The following is a 21,600-nucleotide window of genomic DNA, read 5'->3' as shown; positions in this document are numbered from 1 at the left end:
TTATTTATTCCATTAGTCTTAGGATCTTAGGGCACAGCCTCAGAATAAAGGGGCGTCCCTTTAAAAATGTGCTGCAGAGGATTTTCTCCGGCCAGAGGATGGTGAACCTGTGGAGAGGGCTGTGGAGGAAAAGTCACTGAGTACTTTAGTACTTTAGGCAGAGATTGCTAGGTTCTTAAATGGTGAAGTGGGCTAGGACAGGAGAATAGACTTGGAAAAAACCTGCCGAGAGCAGACTCGATGGGCTGAATGGCCTAATTCTGGTCCTGTATCTTATGGTATCATTGCAGAATAAGGGAGGGGAGGCCTGAACAAGAAGTGACTTTAAAACAGACATGATGCCACAGAATCCAACATATATTGGGGGTACTGTAGTAGTAAATGAATTGGGTAGCTTGTTACATTGTGGGCACAGAGATCTTAATGGGCTCTGGTCTGTGCTATTTGTCTGCAGTGGTTTACTCCTCCCTATTCACTGAATCTGAAGGCTTTTTCCCTTCCCTTACACCATTAGCAGCCTTGGACATGGACTGTAAGAGCTCAAGGCTTCCTCATCCTCCAATACAGACTTCCACCAGAATATATACTTTTCCAATCACAGTGCCATTGGTGGTTCACTGTTGATAGAGTAAAATTCTGATCATGGGCTCTGATAACATCCAACCCAGTTCATGGCACTCTTGCCATCAGAGGGTTCGAATCCCACCCCAGGACTTGAGCACATAACCCAGAGCTCAGGTGTGGGTGGCAGAGGTGAAACAAACTATTAGTCTCCTCACTGGAAGCAAAGTACTCTATGGCCTCAAATGCAGAATTGGTGAGGTCTTTTCTTCATAAAACTGCAAAAGTCACTCACCAGTTTAGGACATCTCTGTAACCTAATCTTCTAAATTAGCCTACTATCGAGTGACTAAAGTCATTCCCAGTCTAGGGACATCTCTGTAACCCAGTCTTCCGAATTAATCTTGGACCAAAGGAAACCCAAGATCAGCAGGAGAACAGCCTCACCAAAGTTTTCACCACCCCAGATGTCCATTTGCGTGTCGTATTTTCCAAGGTGGTTAAACCAGGATTTATTCATGACAAAGATCCCTCCAGCGATAACAGGGGTCCTACGGAAATAAAGCAGAGGTGTCAGCCACAGCTCGTTGGAACCTGGAGACGATGGGTTCAAAGCCCACACCAGGTGGCAGAGCATGAAAATTACACCACATTAGGAGATTTAAACTTCAAATGAGTGTAAAGAGGAGAAAGACAACTGCACTTCGTAATGGAAAATGAAGTAGATAGGATTGCACTGAGAGCAAGCATAGACCCAATAACTGAATTTGCTACAAAGATACAAGCTTGTAAGGACTGAACAAAAAAGAAAATAAACCTTAACAACTAACTTAGAACAAAAAAGAGCAACAGCAAGAAACCATGAAGACGATGATCAGATGGAAATGTATCAAACCAAGAGCAGGAATAAATCGCCACAATTGGCACGTCATGGATCAATAAAGAAAATAACAGCAACGTTCAAACTGACAAGGTGCAGGATGATGCCTAGATTAGAGGTCACGTGTTAAGAGGAGAGGTTGGATAAACTCGGGTTGTTTTTTTCTGGAGAGGTGGAGGCTGATGGGAGATCTGATAGAGGTTTATAAGACTATGAGAGGCATAGATAGAGAGATTATGAGAAGCATATAGCTGGTATATTTTTCCCAGGGTCAAAATGTTTAATACCAGGGTGCATCCATTTAAGGTGTGAAGGTGACGTACAAGGCAGGTTGGTGAGTGCCTGGAATACACACTCAGAGGTAATACTGGAGGCAAATATGATAGAGGCGTTTAAGAAGCTCTTAACACGATATGCAGAGATTGGAAGAGTGCAGACTATTGTAGGTCGAATCACTGGCTTAAATTAGTTCAGCACATCATCATGGGCTAAAGTACCTGTTCCTGTGTTGTGTTGTTCTACATTCTATCAAATTAAAGGCACAAAATACACAAAGACTATGATGTAAGGATACACATTGCAATACTAAGGAATTAATTGGGTGAGCACAACAAGCTTCACCATCGCCCAGGAGTGGACAGTATGGATAAGTATTTAATTGGGGGAGGACAAATTTTAATGCTATTGGGCAGGAACTTGGGAGCATAAACTGGGAATAGATTTACTCAGGGGAATGTGGAGGTTGTTGGGGGAACACTTGCATGAGGTTCCGGATAGGGTGAAGGAAACGAGATGTGGAACATCGAGTCAAGACGAAGAAGGAAAGTTATTTAAAGTTTAGGAAATACGGATCAGTCAGGGCTCCAGAGGAGTCCAAGAAGAGGGGGGTGGGCATAAGAAGGTTTTGGTGAGGAAAACCCCAAAGCATTCTACACATACAAAAAGAACAGGAGGATGACACAAGTGAATATGGATCCAATCAGGGATAAACGAGAAAGCAAGTGTCTATGGTCAAGGGGCTACGGAAGGTCCTGAATTTATACCGTGCTTTAGTATTTACCAGTGAGAGGGACCAGAGAAGAAAAGCTTAATATGCTGCAACAGCCCGACTTTAAGAAAGAAGATGTGCTGGACTTTTTAAAAAACATTTGGATAAGTAAGTTCTCCATGCCATACGGGATACAATCCTAGGTTACTATGGGAAGTGAGGGAAGAGTTTGCTACACCGTTGGTGATGACCTCTGTGTCCTCACTGGCCACAGGAGGACGGAGGGTTTCAAGTGTTATTTCTTTATTCAAGGTAATAGGGATAATTCTTGGAATTATAGGCCAGTGGATCTTACATCAGTGGTGGGCCAACTATTGGACAGGATTCTGAGAGAAGGGATTTATTAGTATTTTCAGAAGCATAGACTGTTAGCAGGGCTTTGTGAGGGACAGGCCATGACTCATAAACCAGACTGAAGTGACAAAACAAACTGATGAAAGCAAAGCAGTGGATGTTGATTTTAGTCTGACATTCGGACACTTGATGGGGTTCCCCGTTCAGAGATCACGAGGTATGGAATGCAGGCAAACACGGCGGTGTGGACACAGAATTGACTTCTGACTGGAGGTCAGTGCAGGGCTGAGTTCTGGGACCCCTGCTCTTAGTGATTTTTATAAATGACTTGAGGAATTGGAAGGGTGGATTAGTAAGTTTGCAGATAACATGAAGGCTGGTGGAGTTGTGAACAGTGTAGAAAGTTGTCATGTGTTACAATGTGACTGGGCAGCGATGTTATCTGTGAGGAGGATGCTAAGAGGATGCAGGGTGACTTGGATAGGTTCGGTGAGTGGGCAAATTCATGGCAGATGCAATTTAATGTGGATAAATGTGAGGTTATCCATTTTGGTTGCAAGAACAGGAACACAGATTATTATCTGAACGGTGGCCAATTAGGAAAAGGGGAGATGCAACGAGACCTGGGGGTCATTGTACAGCAGTCATTGAAAGTGGGCATGCAGGTACAGCAGGCAGTGAAAAAGGCGAATGGTATGTTGGCATTCATAGCAAGAGGATTCGAGTACAGGAGCAGGGAGGTTCTACTGCAGTTGTACAAGGCTTGGTGAGACCACACCTGGAGTATTATGTGCGGTTTTGGTCCCCTAATCTGAGGAAAGACATTCTTGCCATAGAGGGAGTACAGAGGAGGTTCACCAGATTGATTCCTGGGATGACAAGACTTACATATGAAGAAAGACTGGATCGACTAGGCTTATACTCACTGGAATTTAGAAGATTGAGGGGGGATCTTATTGAAACGTATAAAATTCTAAAGGGATTGGTCAGGCTAGATGCAGGAAGATTGTTTCCAATGTTGGGGGAGTCCAGAACGAGGGGTCACAGTTTAAGGATAAAGGGGAAGCCTTTTAGGACTGAGATGAGGAAAAACTTCACACAGAGAGTGGTGAATCTGTGGAATTCTGTCACAGGAAACAGTTGAGGCCGGTTCATTGGCTATATTTAAGAGGGAGTTAGATATGGCCCTTGTGGCTGAAGGGATCAGGGGGTATGGAGAGAAAAGCAGGTACAGGGTTCTGAGTTGGATGATCAGCCATCATACTGAATGGCGGTGCAGGCTCCAAGGGCCGAATGGCCTACTCCTGCACTTATTCTCTATGTTTCTATGAACAGCATCATGTGTCAAAGGGTTTACACTGTGCTGAACTTTTCTACGTTCTGTGTTAAAAAAAAAGTTGAAAATGTAATGAGAGCAATTAAATTTTACCAGGTTTTATGATGCTGGAACAAAAATCTACAGATGCTGGAAATCAGAAACAACCAGAAAATGCTGGAAACTTCAGCACCCACGCATCATGCACAGGAACAGACGGAGTGAACTCTTTCAGTTAAAGACCCTTCACCACAACTGGAAAAGGGAGGAGACAAATGTGTTTTAACTTTCAAAGAAGGTTCAAGCAGATTCTTCTTCCTGTGTAGAAGTGACAGATACTAGAATTGACAGCAGTAACGTTTAAAAGGAATGTTTAGGGCTGTTTTCTTTATAACAGAGTAGGGTCTCAAACACACTACCAGGGAAGTGGAAGTAACAAATACAATCGTGGTGTTCAAGAGGCTGTCAGACACATAAATATGCTAACCATGGAGGAATATGGAGGCTGTGGCTGTTTAAATGGTTCGGCATGGACTCGATGGAGTGAGGGGTCTGTTTCTGTGCTGTACTTTTCTGTGACTCTCTGATGTGCAGGGAGAGGAGATTAGTTTAATTTGGCACCAAAGGGCTTGTTCCTGTTCTACGTTCTCCTCCCGTGTGGGGTTACCATAGAAAGCATTTCATTCAATATTGCGACGACAGCAGCCACTCAGGCAGCTTGCCCACCACTCACCGGATTGATTGGGTTGGGTCTGGTCTTGCCATCCTCTGCTCAAAGGATATCTGTTCCCATTTAAAGTGCAAACTCCAGTCAAAGCCTACAGGAAGAGGGAGGGAAAAGAGCAGGATGAACGGAGGAAAGCTTGCTGCCTCAGCAAAATGCAGTTGAGGAACACCAACATTGTGGCTCACACACTCAGCACTTGCCTGTACCTCTAAGCTCATATTCTCTGCACGTATAGTCACGGGATCTGGCTACGACAGGTAGCTTAGCCGAGAAGCTGGGGATGACCTGTTTCAAACAGTGCTGAGAGGCGGGGAGCTCAGGATTTAGTCAGGAATGCCTTTCCAAGTCAGTGGGCTAGGCAGAAGCTGCAGAGGGAGGAGTGGGTTCCCTGTACCCACTGCCCTTAATCATGGCTCGGTACTCCAACACTAAGCAACTGCAAGAGGCAGAGAGATCAAGATACATACACCCATTTTAATTGCAAATCAGAAAGAAATTAATTTAGAAACTTTACTGATTAGATTTGGCTCTTTAGACTCTTGTGGCATACAGAAATATATAAAAAGTTAAGAGTGCTTTGGACAGAGTAATGAGGTGGTTCCCATGGGCCAACTGGATCTCCCAAGTCCTGAGGAAGGGTCTCGGCACAAAACGTCAACTGTTTATTCCTCTCCATTGATGCTGCCTGACCTACTGAGTTCCTCCAGCATTTTGTGTGTGGATCTCCTGACTGCCAGCCATTTTAGTTCTCCTCTTCATTCCCACACTGACATGTCTGCCTTCGCCTCCTCCACTGCCAGGGTAGGGCTAAGCACAAACTAGAGGATCAGCACGCAGGATGAATGTGCAGTGTGCCCCACATACCTCCGACTGACATGAGAACACCCTGCTGACTCAGGACAGCGCTGGGGAGCAGCCCAATGCCAAGCTTGCTACTTCACAGCTCCTCAACCTTACTTGTCAGAGAAGAGGAAGGGTGGGAGGGGAGGAAAGTGGAACTCAGTTGGGCTCAGGTTTGGTGGACAGACTTCCTCAATCAAGTGGGTGTTCCAGGATCATCCCTGAACATAAAACACTGGTATACAACCTACCCATCTCTAGGAGACCTAGGATGGGCAATCAATAGAAAATATAACCAGCAGCACATCACAATGGGATGGGCAAGTTAAAATTAACTTTTCAAAATATGTGAGGGGTTAAAGGTCATTCTGATCAGCCAAAGCCCACAATGGAGCTATATGCTTGATCATTCTTGTCTTTTTTTCTTTGAAAGGAAATAGCAATGAAGGAAACACACTCTGTACCTCCCCTAAGATCTGCAGACGCGGCCAAGTAAGCGAAGGTGTCCAGGCTTATGACGTCGATGATGGGGCTCACGACCCGAGTGTGATCCTGCGGGGTTGGGAAGAGAACAGTCAGCGTCATTAGCACGGAAAATGGAAATATTCTCAGAGCCTCCTCACTGGTTGAGCTTATCCTTGAATCCATGAAGTTTGTGCTGCTCATGTCAAAGGCAGTTTCTACATGCAGGATCCCACAAAGAACAACTGGAAAAAGGGTGAGGAAGCCTCTGCTGGTTTGTCCGCTACTGCAGGGGACCTCGCTCTCTCCAGTCACTCTGCTCTCTGAGCAGACAGTCTGTAGCATCCGCCTCACGTCAAAAAGGCCTGAGAATAGTCCAGTCCTGAGACCGAATGCAAATCTCAGGTCCGTGACCCCGGCACCCTTTTGAGGGAGTGCCATGTTGTCAGAGCAGCATCTTTCAGGATAGTGAGCTCCTTCACACAGATGAACTGGGGAGCTCTCCCCACTTCGTTAGGCAATATTTATTCCCAAACCAGAAAATCTGCTTTTGTAATATCACATTAACCATGCAGGAGGTTAACACAACTCAGCTGCTACATTTTCATCGTCACACCCAAAAGAAATTCTGAAACTGATGGAGATCATGGAATGGAAAGTCCTTCTTCCCACTAGGCTGGACTCATAAAGTGTTGAAGACACAAAAGGCTGCAGATGCTAGAATCTGAAGCAACAAACAATCTGCAAGAGGGACTCAGCAGGTTGAGCAGTATCTGTGTGAGGAAAGGAATTTTCAATGTTCTGGCTCAGGACTGATGCAGGTTTCAATCTGCTGAGAAAGGTGAGAATACTGCAGACATCCTTGTTATCTTATCCAAAGTCCTCCCCTTAGTCTGGAAGACTGCACAGGTCATACAGCCGTTTCAGATAGATGGGGGAATGATATTACATGGTTTACTAACCACTCACCACAACATTCACTGTCAGTAACTTGAAGGCAATAAACAAAAGAAAGTGAACAAAGACTTGCATGTAATTTTATGAGAGGCAGGTATTTATACGGACTCAGAGAAAACATCTGATAAAAATCAACCATAAGAGCCAGGACCAAAGTTGAAGCTCAGGAAATTGAGGGTAAATTATTGATCTGATTGTGAAATGCAGACCACAACCCACGGCTACACTATTGAAAGTGGGGTGAAGGAATAGCCACATATAAAACTGTCAGCAAATAAATACTGTCAGTGGAAACACTTGCAGGAGAAAATGGGATTGCTGAGGAGAGAATTACTGGCCTCACTTGGAGTACTGTGAGCAGTTTTAGTCCCCTTATCTAAAAAAGCATGTGTTGAAACTGGAGAGGAGGTTCACAAAAATGCTTCTGGGATTGAAAGGCTGGTCATATGAAAAGTTTTTGATGGCTCTGGGCCTGTATTTACTGGAATTCAATAAGGGATACCTATCGAATATAGAAAGGCCTCGGCAGAGTGGATGTAGAAAGGATGTTTCCTATAGTTTGGAGGTCTAAGACCACACAGCCTCTGAATAGAGGGGTGTCCATTTACTACGGAGATGAGGAGGAATTTCTTTAGCCAGAGAGTGGTGGATCTGTGGGATTTGTTGCCAAGTCTTTGTGTATATTTAAGGCAGAGGTTGATAGTTTCCTGATTGGTCAGGGCATGGAGAGATACATGGAGAAGGCAGGAGACTGGGACTGAGAGAAATTGGATCAGCCATGATGAAAAAGAAAAGCAGATTCAAAGGACCAAATGGCCTAATTCTGCTCCTATACCTTATGGTCTTATGGATTAATTGGGCAACACATCAGACAGCAGGAACAGTTAGCATCTGTCCTTAGTCTATTGAGATAGGAATGGGTTTGCAGTCAATTCTGGTTACATTGGGCCTGCCATTGTCCAAGAAAACACAGTTTTGCAACACAAACACTTTTTGATGGAGGGAACTCCAAGATCCATCCTTGTCGTCCCCCTGCCTTCTACCACACTGCCCAATACACATTGGAGTTGCTGAGCAATCTCAGGAATCGGTGCTTGTGAATTAGTCTTCAGAAGGGTGGGGAGGTCGTATGGTGGGAGGGGAAAATATGAAGGAGATCTGAGGGTGATGGGCAAGTGGAACGAGCTGCCCGAGGAAGTGGTAGGGACAGACACCAAAACAACGTTGAAAATACATTTGGACAGATACAAGGATAGGAAAGGATAAGGGCCAAACATGGACAAATGGACGTAGATCAGGAAGCCACCTTGGCCGGCATGGACAAGTTGAGTTGAACGCCTGCTTCCCTGCTGTCTGACTCTGTAACAGTTCTGGGCACCAGACCACAGGCAAAATTCCTCCATATGTGACTGTATCTTTGATTAAAGGAGGACAACTGGGGATTTCAAGGTACAAAGGAAAAATAATAGAATAGGCAGAGAGCAATTATTTCTGCTCTTAGTGAATTGGGTGCCTTCCAGGGGAGAAAAACAGAATTCTCAGAACCTTTGGAAGTAATTTCTTCACAGAAACTTGGAACTCTCTCCTCAATAACAGGGGGAAGCGATGGTGTAGGAGGAGGAGCAACAGGAACCGTTTCTACTTCTAAGTGTGTTTAGACAGTCTTGTCAGTGTGCATTAACTGCTTGGAATCCAAAATAAAAGAGTCAAACTGAATTGGCAACTCACCCTCGAGGATGTCTGTGGACAGGAGTGGAAAAAGAGTGATGTCCCATTGTGAAAGCAAATGAGCAATGGGCACTGGAAGGTCAGCATGGATATGCAGGGTTCAGCAGCCTGTTTCTGCACTGCATGACTCTCAATACAAAAGGTACCAGTCCTATGGGAACACTACCTCCTTGTTCCACTCCACGTCATAGAATCATAGAGGATAGAAACAGGCCCTTAGGATAAGATGCCTATTTGAGCTGATTCCCTTTGCCTGCATTTGTCTCTTATCCCTCCACACTTTTCATATCCATGAAACTATCTCTTGCACGTTGTAATTGTACTCACCTTCCTCGAGGAGCTCATCACCAGCTTCAAACTCCCCTTAAACCTCCATAAATCTATATCCACTAGTTTTAGATTCCCCTACCCTGGGGAAAGACTGTGACCACCTCCTCATGTTTTATAAACTTCTCTGAGATCACTCCTCAGTCTCCTATGCTCCAGGGAAAACAATTGCAGCCTTTCCAGCATGTCAAAGTCAAACCCAGTGATCTCAACAATGCTAGTAACATCCTTCCTCCTTCCAGGAACCAGACAGTGCATGTTACTCCAGGCGAGGACTCTCCAATGGCTTGTATAGTTACAACATGACATCCCAACTCTGAAACGATATCCTGAAGATCAGATATTATTCTGATTAGAAATCCTGTATTTTGCCATTCATTCATTGTTTCTGGGTCCCTGCATAACCGCACGCTGGGAGTACCTTCACTATAAGACATCACCACCCTGCCACAGTGGTGTCAAGAAAACAAGTTCTTCTTCAGTGCTGCAAAAACAAAGGAGCTGGTTGTGGATTACAGGAGGAATGGAGACAGGCTAAACCCTATTGACATCCATGGATCTGGGGTTGAGAGGGTGAACAGCTTTGTTCCTCAGTATACACATCACTGAGGATCCCACATGGTCTGTACATACTGGCTGTGTGGTGAAAAAAATACTACAGCAAGAAGTTCGGCATGGGTCCCCAAATCCTATGAACTTTCTATAGGGGCACGATTGAGAACATCCTGACTGGCTGCATCACTGCCTGGTATGGGAACTGTACTTCCTTCAATTGCAGGACTCTGCAGAGAGTGGTGCGGACAGCCCAGCAGATCTGTGGATGTGATCTTCCCACTATTCAAGACATTTACAAATGCATAAAAAGGACCTGATGGATCACTGGGGACCTGAGTCACCCCAACCACAAACTGTTCCAGCTGCTACCATCCAGGAAATGATGCCGCAGCATAAAAACCAGGACCAACGGGCTCTGGGACAGCTTCTTCCACCAGGCCATCAGACTGATTAATTCATGCTGATATAATTGTATTTCTATGTTATATTGGCTGTCCTGTTGTACATACTTTTTATTATAAATTCCTATAATAAAGTCAATTCAATTCAATATCAGTAACATAGGAGTGAGCAACACCCCCTCGGGGACCCTGATAGGGGACACGCATAGTTTATCACTATTATGAGAAAAATCTGCAGATGCTGGAAATCCAAGCAACACAAAAAATGCTGGAGGAGCTCAGCAGGCCAGGCAGCATCTATGGAAAAGAGTAAACAGTCAATGTTTCAGGCCAAAATCCTCCTTCAAGACAGGTGAAGGGTCTCGGCCCAAACTATTCACTGTTAACTCTTTTCCATATGGATAGTTTATTCCTAGGAACTATAACACTAATCTTAAAATGGGGCACATATATTCTCTCAACCCTGCTCCCTGCTAAGCCACTGAGAACCACCCACTCAGACTCACCTCCTTAACTCGATGCAAGAGGGGTTGCAGCCAGTCCTTGTTTACCTCACAGTGGCTATCCAGGAAGGTCAGGACCTCTGCAGTAGCAGCATCAGCTCCCTTCACTCGTGATCGAATCAGCCCTACAGAAGGAGGAGTGTTTTACAATGGGTCCAGGAAAACAATCTGTCAGTAACCAAGCAAACCTTCAAGGCAAGATTGGGTCATGAGACAGAATCTATCACCAGTCCAAGAGGGAAAAACCTTGATGATGTTCAATATCAACCAGCAAAGTCTGGCAGCATCTGTGGAAAGGGGAAGTTGTTCACATTACAGGGTGAAGAACTCATGACTGGGAAGTTCATCTAATTCTCTGCTACTATTCTATTTAAACATTTCGCATGTTGCATTCTTAGTTAATGTACAGGACTGTGCAAAATTCTTAGACACACACACACACACACACACACACATATATATGTAGTGCATAAGACTTTTGCACAGTACTGTATTTGTCCATGTGGAGCAGAGAGCGAACTGGGAGCAAAGGATGCTGGGAATGGTGAGGGTGAAGCACTGTGGGAGGGGTGTGGGACAGGTGGCAGAGAAGGAGTGCCAGGGGTGGAGAGTGGCATGGGTACACACACACCCAGCCCTGAGACATCAGGCAAGGTCATTTGATTCCAAACAATTGGTGTATTGATCATTGCAGAATGTCTCTCTGGTGCTTCCTACTCCCTCCCTTCTCCTTCCCTTTTCCCAACCATGATTCCCCTCTCCCTGCCCCCTTCCCACTCTCAGTCCACAACAGAGACCCATTTCAGAATTAGGCTCATCTTCACCCATGAAATCTGGTTTTTTTGTAGCAATACCATGCAATACATAAAATTACTACAGTATTATGCAGACGTCTTGGGCATTGTAGCTATATATATGTGCTGATGTGCACAGTAATGTACTGGGGACTACAAATCCATCCCCTGCTGGTAGCACTTAAAGTGCTACCAGGTGACAAGAAGACCTCGTGCACGTCTCTGAGATTCATTCTGTTCACTCCAATGGACCGAATTCTGAAAGTAGAGTTTACTGTGCTTGGGGACCACATGACACACTTAGTGCAACTGGCTGTGATTGAATGTTTCCAGCTGAGAAGGGAAACTGGGAGATTTTATTCAGAATTAGAATCCGAGTTATTCTCACAGGTGATGCAGATTTTGTTATTTTGCACCAGCATTATAGCACAAAGACAAAACACCTTTATAAATTACAAAACAAATGCTGTAAATAGTTCCAAACAAAGGAATAACAAGGTAGTGTTCATGGATTTGTAGTCCGTATGACGGAGGAGGGAAGAAGCTGTTTCAGAATCACTTCAGCCCTTTGTACCTCCTCCTTGATAGTAGAAATGGAAAAAGGCTCCTCAGGGATGGATGCCCCATTCCTGAGGTACCGCTTCATGAAAACGTCCTCGATGTGGGAAGGGTTGTGACCGTGATGGAGCTGAAACATAGGATGCTGAGGGGTGACCACACGGAAGTTTATAAACTCATGAGGGAAGTCAACAAGTGGATAGTCACAGTCTTTTTCCCAGACTAGAGGAGTCTAAATGTAGTGGACATAGATTTATGGTGAAAGGTGAAAGATTTAAGAGGGATAAATCTGAAAGGTATTTTTTCACACAGTGATGTGTATGTGGGTTGAGCTGTCAGAGGAAGTGGTGGGGATGGGTACAATTAAAATGTTTAAAACACACTTGGACAAGTACAGTTGATGAATAGGAAAGGTTTAGAGCAGAAGTCCCCAACCTGGAATGCCTGAACCCCTTGGTTAATGGTGGGAACCCTGGTTTCAAAGGATGTGGGCGAAGCACAGGCGAACGGGACCAGCTGAGAAAGGATGTGGGCGAAGCACAGGCGAACGGGACCAGCTGAGAAAGGATGTGGGCGACGCACAGGCGAACGGGACCAGCTGAGAAGGGATGTGGGCGACGCACAGGCGAACGGGACCAGCTGAGAAGGGATGTGGGTGAAGCACAGGCGAATGGGACCAGCTGAGAAGGGATGTGGGCGACACACAGGCGAACGGGACCAGCTGAGAAGGGATGTGGGCGACGCACAGGCGAACGGGACCAGCTGAGAAGGGATGTGGGTGAAGCACAGGCGAATGGGACCAGCTGAGAAGGGATGTGGGCGACACACAGGCGAACGGGACCAGCTGAGAAGGGATGTGGGCGACGCACAGGCGAACGGGACCAGCTGAGAAGGGATGTGGGTGAAGCACAGGCGAATGGGACCAGCTGAGAAGGGATGTGGGCGACACACAGGCGAACGGGACCAGCTGAGAAGGGATGTGGGCGACGCACAGGCGAACGGGACCAGCTGAGAAGGGATGTGGGTGAAGCACAGGCGAACGGGACCAGCTGAGAAGGGATGTGGGTGAAGCACAGGCGAATGGGACCAGCTGAGAAGGGATGTGGGCGACACACAGGCGAACGGGACCAGCTGAGAAGGGATGTGGGCGACGCACAGGCGAACGGGACCAGCTGAGAAGGGATGTGGGTGAAGCACAGGCGAACGGGACCAGCTGAGAAGGGATGTGGGTGAAGCACAGGCGAATGGGACCAGCTGAGAAGGGATGTGGGCGACACACAGGCGAACGGGACCAGCTGAGAAGGGATGTGGGCGACGCACAGGCGAACGGGACCAGCTGAGAAGGGATGTGGGTGAAGCACAGGCGAATGGGACCAGCTGAGAAGGGATGTGGGCGACACACAGGCGAACGGGACCAGCTGAGAAGGGATGTGGGCGACGCACAGGCGAACGGGACCAGCTGAGAAGGGATGTGGGTGAAGCACAGGCGAACGGGACCAGCTGAGAAGGGATGTGGGCGACACACAGGCGAACGGGACCAGCTGAGAAGGGATGTGGGCGACGCACAGGCGAACGGGACCAGCTGAGAAGGGATGTGGGCGACGCACAGGCGAACGGGACCAGCTGAGAAGGGATGTGGGCGACGCACAGGCGAACGGGACCAGCTGAGAAGGGATGTGGGTGAAGCACAGGCGAACGGGACCAGCTGAGAAAGGATGTGGGCGAAGCACAGGCGAACGGGACCAGCTGAGAAAGGATGTGGGTGAAGCACAGGCGAACGGGAGTAGCTGAGAAAGGCACAGAGCTTAGCATGGACAAGATGGCTGGAGTGACTGCCTCCCTACTGTATGAATTATTAAAACATCACTAACACAGGAAAGTGGGAGAGTATCTTAGATTCAAGGAGAATTGAAGTGTTCAAGTTACAAAGGAAAGTCAATAAAATGGCAGGAGAAACTATTTCTGCTCTTAGGGAATCTAAGACTCAGACAAAATCTAAATGCGAGGGCCAGACCTTCTCTTTCTAGGGGAGAATAACAAAACAGCAGAAGCTCCCACAGGGGTTAGAGTTACTGGGTTCTGTGGGTGCTGCCCCAGACTGTGCTGGTCACTGTATGCTTTGATATTCATGGGACAAGTAAAACTAATGCTTAATATTTAATGCAACATATACAAAATGCTGGAGGAACTCAGCATCTGTGGAAATAAACAAAAGTCAACGTTTTGGCTCGTGACTCTTCATCAGGACTGGAAAGGAAGTGAGATGACACCAGAATAGAAAGGTGGGGAGGGGAAGGAGGCGATGGGTGAAGCCAGGTGGGCGGGAAAGGTAAAGGGCTGGAGAAGAATCTGATAGGAGAGGACAGAGGATCACGGGAGAAAGGGAAGGAGGAGGAGGGGGCCGAGGAGGAGAATGACAGGCAGGTGAGAGGACAGAGGATCACGGGAGAAAGGGAAGGAGGAGGGGGCCGAGGAGGAGAATGATAGGCAGGTGAGAGGACAGTGGATCACGGGAGAAAGGGAAGGAGGAGGGGGCCGAGGAGGAGAATGATAGGCAGGTGAGAGGACAGTGGATCACGGGAGAAAGGGAAGGAGGAGGGGGCCGAGGAGGAGAATGACAGGCAGGTGAGAGGACAGAGGATCACGGGAGAAAGGGAAGGAGGAGGGGGCCGAGGAGGAGAATGATAGGCAGGTGAGAGGACAGTGGATCACGGGAGAAAGGGAAGGAGGAGGGGGCCGAGGAGGAGAATGACAGGCAGGTGAGAGGACAGTGGATCATGGAAGGAGGAGGGGGCCGAGGAGGAGAATGACAGGCAGGTGAGAGGACAGTGGATCACGGGAGAAAGGGAAGGAGGAGGGGGCCGAGGAGGAGAATGACAGGCAGGTGAGAGGACAGTGGATCACGGGAGAAAGGGAAGGAGGAGGGGGCCGAGGAGGAGAATGACAGGCAGGTGAGAGGACAGTGGATCACGGGAGAAAGGGAAGGAGGAGGGGGCCGAGGAGGAGAATGATAGGCAGGTGAGAGGACAGTGGATCATGGAAGGAGGAGGGGGCCGAGGAGGAGAATGACAGGCAGGTGAGAGGACAGTGGATCACAGGAGAAAGGGAAGGAGGAGGGGGCCGAGGAGGAGAATGATAGGCAGGTGAGAGGACAGTGGATCATGGAAGGAGGAGGGGGCCGAGGAGGAGAATGACAGGCAGGTGAGAGGACAGAGGATCACGGGAGAAAGGGAAGGAGGAGGGGGCCGAGGAGGAGAATGATAGGCAGGTGAGAGGACAGTGGATCATGGAAGGAGGAGGGGGCCGAGGAGGAGAATGATAGGCAGGTGAGAGGACAGTGGATCATGGAAGGAGGAGGGGGCCGAGGAGGAGAATGATAGGCAGGTGAGAGGACACAAGAAGCCAGAGTGGAGACTAGAAGGGGGAGGGGGAGGGAAAACATTTTTCATCAGAAGGAGTAATTGATATTTATGCCAACAATTGGAAATCTTTCTTTTGAAACTGTTTCTGCAGAAACTTAGGAAGAGATGTTAGAATGTAACTTGTGTGGCTCCCCTTTAAATTTCTCCACTTTTTGTACCTTTTCTGACTATTGATCAGCCCTCTAATTATTGATACTTCTTCCATCTGCCCAACCAACAGAGCTGTCTGTCCCAACAAGCATTCCATTCAGACCATAGTTTCAGACTGGGCCATCTTCCCATCCTTCTCCTTTAGCCGTCAGTCAACTTGGCTCCAGGTCGTATTCCAAATTTCCTTATGCACAGAAGAAAGTCACTTGCCCATTGAGTCTGTACCATTTAACAAGCAAACTAACTGCTCCATTAATTTCCTCTGTAATCTATTCTCCCCACATTGCCATGAATTGGTCCCAGACCTACCATTCCCCTTCTCAGTTACAGCAGCCCAGCATTTGGGGACGTGGGAGTAACCGGGATCATGCAGTCGAGGATCTATCTGTTGTCAGGCTGCAGAAATCAGCATGCATCCCATCAGCATGTGACTCTGTCATTGGAAAAATAAACCTTTGGCTCACCTTCACGCTTAGTGTTCCTCAAACATCGGATCTTGGGAATCTTCATTAAGAGCTCACAGTCCTCAGCTGAAAGAGAGATGACAATGGATTGCTATTGGAAAGGATCCTTGATGCCTCAAGAACATGCACATTGGATCCACACTGACTCTCCCTCACCGCGGCCTGCACACACATATGAGAGGTGAAACATTCACATTATTGCTATCTGATCACCCGGCAGCCAGCTCTCAGCATTGTTATCCTTTTATCAGCTCACTCCATTGTCTTCTGTTCATAGTGAGTGATTAAAATTGGACTTACGAACACCCCAGACATAACAGTGAGTGCTACCAACTACTGCGAGGCTACAGGCACCTCCGGCCAGATGGGAACTCACTTCACAGCTCTGGTGCAAGGTTAAGATGTCAGAAGACATTCTATCAAAGTTCCAAGTCGATTTTATTATCAAAGTACACGTCACCATATAGCACCCTGAGATTCACTTTCCTGTGGGCATACTCAGCAAATCTATAGAATAGTAACTATAACAGGATCAGTGAAAGATCAACCAGAGTGCAGAAAACAACAAACTGTGGAAATGCAAATATAAATAGCAATAAATAATAAGAACATGAGACAATGAGATAGAGAGTCCTTAAAGTGAGATCATTGGCTGTGAGAACATTTTAATGATGGGCAAGTAAGTGTAGTTATCCCCTTTATTCAAGAGCCCAATGGCTGAAGTGTAGCACCTGTTCTTGAACCTGGTGGTGTGAGCCCTGAGGCTCTTGTACATACCTGATGGCAGCAGTGAGAAGAGAGTGTGGCCTGGGTGGTGGCATCTCTGATGATGGATGTTACTTTCCTATGACAACATTTTATGTAGATGTGCTCAATGGTTGGGAGGGCTTTACCCCAATGTACTAGGCCAAATCAATTACCTTCTGTAGGATTTTCCTTTCAAAGACACTGGTGTTCCCATACCAGGCTGTACTGCAGCCAATCTCCAGTACGCATCTATGAAAGTTTGTCAAAGTTTTAAATGTCATGCCGAATCTCTGCAAACTCATCAGGAAGTGCTGCCGTGCTTTCTTCACAATTGCACTTAAATGCTGGGTCCAGGACGGATCTTTGGAAATCGTGCCACCCAGGAATTAAAAGTCACTAATCCTCTCCAACTCTGATCCTCTCAGGGACCTCTGGTTTCCCTTCCTGAAGTCTACACCAGCTCCTTCGTCTTGCTGACATGGAGCATCAATGAGAACAGCCAGGCCTTTATTGCACACAGAGCTCATGACTCAGTACGGATAACGGCTTTCCTACTGCGACAATATCATTGAGAAAGCGGAATGGTTGAGCCAAACACCCTGGTTTGAGTGAAAGTTACCCTTGGCTGGCCTGTGCTTTTGGCTAAATATATGCTGAGCAGCTGCACTTCTTATTTACAAACTGTTCAGCACCCCCCCCCCCCCCCGTCCCCCCACCCCCCACTTCTGTTTCTGCAGCCAGAGGGAGTCAGTGTTTCATGTATGTGTGGAATGTGAGAGGTTACAGTCTGCTCTGTGCCTGTGATCTTTGTTATCCAGTGTGAAGGGAGGGTGGTCCTGGGTTTACATCCATGCCCATGTGTCCCTTGAGAAACAGCTAGTGGTATCTAGTGTATTTAATTGTAATTATATTGCTTGATTAAGTATTCTTTGTTGTTTACATAATCATTCTGGGTTATATGTAGAAGTATGTGAATAGCAAATGCCATCACACCACCACATCATAAGTGAGCTCCTGACTAAATTAAAACAAAGTTGACACGTTTATCCCAGGCTCCCGTGTTTTACTTTCAATTAATTTCTGGAGTTATAAAACATAACAGTATCCATAGTACAATAGGGGATTTTCAGAACAAATGCGTACCGCAGGAGCTCGAATGTGTTCAATAGAGATGACTGTGTTCTAACTATTGATTGTAAATAGTGCGTCATGGATTGCTGCAGTATTGTAACTTTGCAATCACTAAATAAACCTCCTTTTGGAAAAGTTATGAGGAAAGAGCTGAATGCTTGCCCCCGTTCTGGGGTTACGTCCGTGCCCTTATGCCCTCAGCATTGAGAGCCTTCTGCCACCATTGGGGCTGCAGGGGCTCGAGTGGATTCTGGACAGAAATGACCAGTTTCATTTGAAGCTATTGACTGCTAGTAGTGTGAATTGTGTAATATTGTTGTTGATGCACCGTCAATAACTCTTGGAGACGTGAGGCGAGATATCAGCTTTTATTGGCCCACACTACATCCTGGAGACTGAGGCCGGGGCGGTGTCCCCAATCGCCTTTATACCGGGGTCCGTGGGAGGAGCCACAGGAGCAGTCAGCCGGGGGGGGGGGGGGGGGGCGTGTCCAGAATGGTATATGTAGTTCACCACAGTTGTATTGTGATGAAGTGATACTGTCATCACTAAATAAACCTCCTCTGTAAAAGGAACAAAGAACTGTTTACGTTGTAAGCAAGTCTCAGAACCAAACCTTGTCGACCGCTGGAGACTACACACCTGTGGTGAGGCTGCATACACTGCGGTTGTTTCCTTTGTAACAAAGGCGGCTATTGGCAAACTTGGTTGAGGTGTATAAAATGATGAAAGACGCAGAGGGATTTGGGAAATAAAGCTAAATTCAACATTAATATCCAATATTACGTTAAGTAACATGACCTCGGACCCTACTCCCAAAGTTCACTGTAGCCCATTTCTTGGACCTAATGCATTGTGGACCCCTTCCACATTTAATAACCTACTTGATGAAAATGGACGACCAAGTTTAGCCCCATCTGCAATATCAGGATATCCCAACATATTTCGCAGCCAATGAGCAACAGGCACCTCTGAGGCAATCTTAGTGAGATTAGTTTGTGGGCAAATATTCAGCAGGGCACCAGTGTGTGGGCTTCATTATGTCATCGTGTCACACATCCTTCAGACCACCAAGTTAGGCCCATTTGCACACGTCTGGCCCATATCTCTTTCAACCTCTCGTTCACATACTTATCCAAGTGTCTGTGAAAGGTTGCTGATCTACCACATCCAGCAGCTCCTTTCCTGCACCACCCTCCGTGTGAAGACGTTTCAGATCTTCTCTCTCTCACTTTAAATTTATGCCCCCTAGTTTATAGTTCCCTTCCACAGGAACAAAAATCTATCTAATGTGTGTTTACACTATCTGTACCCTTCATTATCTTATATACCGTCATAAAGTGCAATAATAATAATAAGTATTTCATTGATCCCGAGTGGAAAATTCTTTCACTACAGCAACATTTAACAACACACTTAGCAATGAGCACCTAACCAATAATAAAATATAGAACACTAATATACACAATAATAATAATGTATGAAATAATAAAACAGAGACTATTGTACTATGATGTGTGTTGTGTTGCACAGAGATGAACTGTTGTGTATGCTTATTGCATTTGGTAGGGAAGATTTTCTATAAAGTTGCCTGTGACAGTGGAGCTGAAAGAGCCTATTCGAAAGGGTGCTCTGCTGCTTATTCAGTAGGTCATGGAGAGGATATGCCAGATTGTCCATAACGGATAACAGTTTGTTTAGTGACTTCTCTCTACCACTAACTCAAAAGAGTCTGGGTTGTAGCCAAGGATGGATCCAGCCTTTTTGAGGAGTTTATTTAACGCAACACCAGCAAAAAGCTGCAAAGAAGGCTGCACTTGCTACAACAGAAAGATCTCCAACATCCTGCTGCACACACTGAAATATCTCAGCTTCTTTAGAAAACAGAGACTCATCCCCTTCTTGCAAACAGCCTTGGCGTTGGTTTTCCAGTCAAGTCTGTTCTCAAGGTGAGCACCCAAGTATTTGCACTCCTCCACGACTGCAACCTCTTCTCCCAGAATGTATACAGGACTTGTCACAGTCCTTTTCCTCCTAAAATCAATCACCAGCTGCCTGGTTTTGGCCACATTCGGAAACAGAAGATTCCTCCCTCACCACTCCACAAACCTGTCCACCAGTCTTCCGTACTCCCACTCCTGCCCATCTCTGATACACCCAAACACCACAAAGTCACCGGAGAACTTCAATCCCAGCCTGCTCAATCCCTCCCACAAGTCCTGGCCACATTCTCGTAAATCCTCTCTGCCTTCTTTCCAGTTCAATACCATTGTAGGGTAATATAATTGGGAGAAATGTACATAATTCACAACCACCAACATTGACTTGGGGGTTCACTTTAAGAGGCTGGGCTGACATGACAACATTTTTAGGCAAAGAGTTTTGGCATACTTCTGTGTGTAGGGTTTGGAGTTCAATAAAATGTCTTACCAGTTTCATTATGTCTCATTTCATGTTATTTGTGAAAACTTACATCGGTGACCACAGTGCTCCAGGAAGATTCCTCAATTATTGAACATGTCGGCCTACACAGTCACTTTGAAATTGCCGGAGGTTTGGGAGCAAATTGCCGTCACTTGGTTTGTACAAGCTGAGGCCTGGTCTGCTCTGTGAGAAATTTACTACATGGTAGCATCTCTCAGCAGTTCCACAGCTGTGAGAGTAGTGAGTCTACTTGGACATCCGCCTGAACACGATAAACACCGATCACTGAACACTCACCTTTTACAGACTTCTGGACTATCAGAGTCCGAGTGTGCTAAACAGTTACTCTCCCTACCCAGTCTCGGTGATGCTAGGCCTTCAGAGCAAATGGACCACATGCTGCCTCTGCTGGGAAATCACCATCCTTGTTTTATTTTAAAGAACTCTTCATGCAGCAAATGCCTGATCAAGTTCACATAGCCCTCACTAGTGCACCCGTGATGGACTATAGGGGGCTTGCTAAGATGGCTGATAGTCTGCATCCCACCAGGCTGTGATGCGTCATTCCTCTTCCTTTCTCTACCTCAATAAGCCCAGTCTACATAGGACACTCAAATCTGTGAAACAGACAATGCTTTTTTTTAAAAACCATGCACGAACAGTGCTACCGCATTGGGCCATCAGAAGTCTGTGAACACTGGGGATTCCAGCTGCTAGGATTGTCTACTGTTCATTACGGACACCCTTTCAGGGCAACTCTTTCTGTGTGACACGGGTGCTTAAGTGAGTGTGCTGCCAGCATCGCCTATTGATGAGAAGGCAAAGAGTGAGGAAACCTCACTGGAGGCTGCCAACAGCTGCAGATTCCAGACTTACGGGACAAATGGGTGATGCTCTGCTTCAGTGGGTAACATTAATGGGGCTTCATCCTGGCTAAACTGACTAGACCTCTGCTCGCAGATTTCCTGTGTGCCCAAGGACTGTTGCTCGATCTTAAGAACTGCTGGCTTGTGGATGTCAAGGACTTTGGGTCGTCACCCTGCTCCCCTAGTAAGTTCCCCACAATGACTCAAGTGTCAAGCACGTGCACCAGTGCATGTGAGTTTACTCGAGAGCTCCCAGTCCTCAGCAAGCCCACTTTCTCCATTACAGTCGCAAAACATGGGGTCAAGCACCACAACTGGTCCACCAGTCCTTGCCTACGTGCGTGGACTGGGCCCAGAAAAGCTGGAAGCCACAAAGGCTGAGTTTGCCAGCATGGGAAGACCTGGGATTGTATGCCAGTTGAATAGCCCCTGGGCTTTACCCCTCC

General features: G+C 46.6%; 1 protein-coding gene across 1 annotated transcript in view; it reads right to left on the bottom strand.

Annotated features, from left to right (window-relative positions):
* galnt16 (UDP-N-acetyl-alpha-D-galactosamine:polypeptide N-acetylgalactosaminyltransferase 16) overlaps positions 1-21,600 on the bottom strand; it is a 306,525-nt gene that overhangs the window by 20,668 nt on the left and 264,257 nt on the right. Inside the window, exons 5-9 of the mRNA XM_059952055.1 lie at positions 15,987-16,052; positions 10,602-10,723; positions 6,130-6,217; positions 4,832-4,916; positions 1,009-1,112 (exon numbers count right to left, since the gene is read on the bottom strand). Coding sequence (XP_059808038.1) covers positions 1,009-1,112; positions 4,832-4,916; positions 6,130-6,217; positions 10,602-10,723; positions 15,987-16,052 — 465 coding nt within the window. The remainder of the gene's footprint in view (positions 1-1,008; positions 1,113-4,831; positions 4,917-6,129; positions 6,218-10,601; positions 10,724-15,986; positions 16,053-21,600) is intronic.

This window comes from Hypanus sabinus, chromosome 2, assembly GCF_030144855.1.
Source record: "Hypanus sabinus isolate sHypSab1 chromosome 2, sHypSab1.hap1, whole genome shotgun sequence".
Classification (NCBI taxonomy): domain Eukaryota; kingdom Metazoa; phylum Chordata; class Chondrichthyes; order Myliobatiformes; family Dasyatidae; genus Hypanus; species Hypanus sabinus.
Note: the sequence above shows the minus strand (reverse complement) of the source record. Positions and strands in the feature narration are given on the sequence as shown.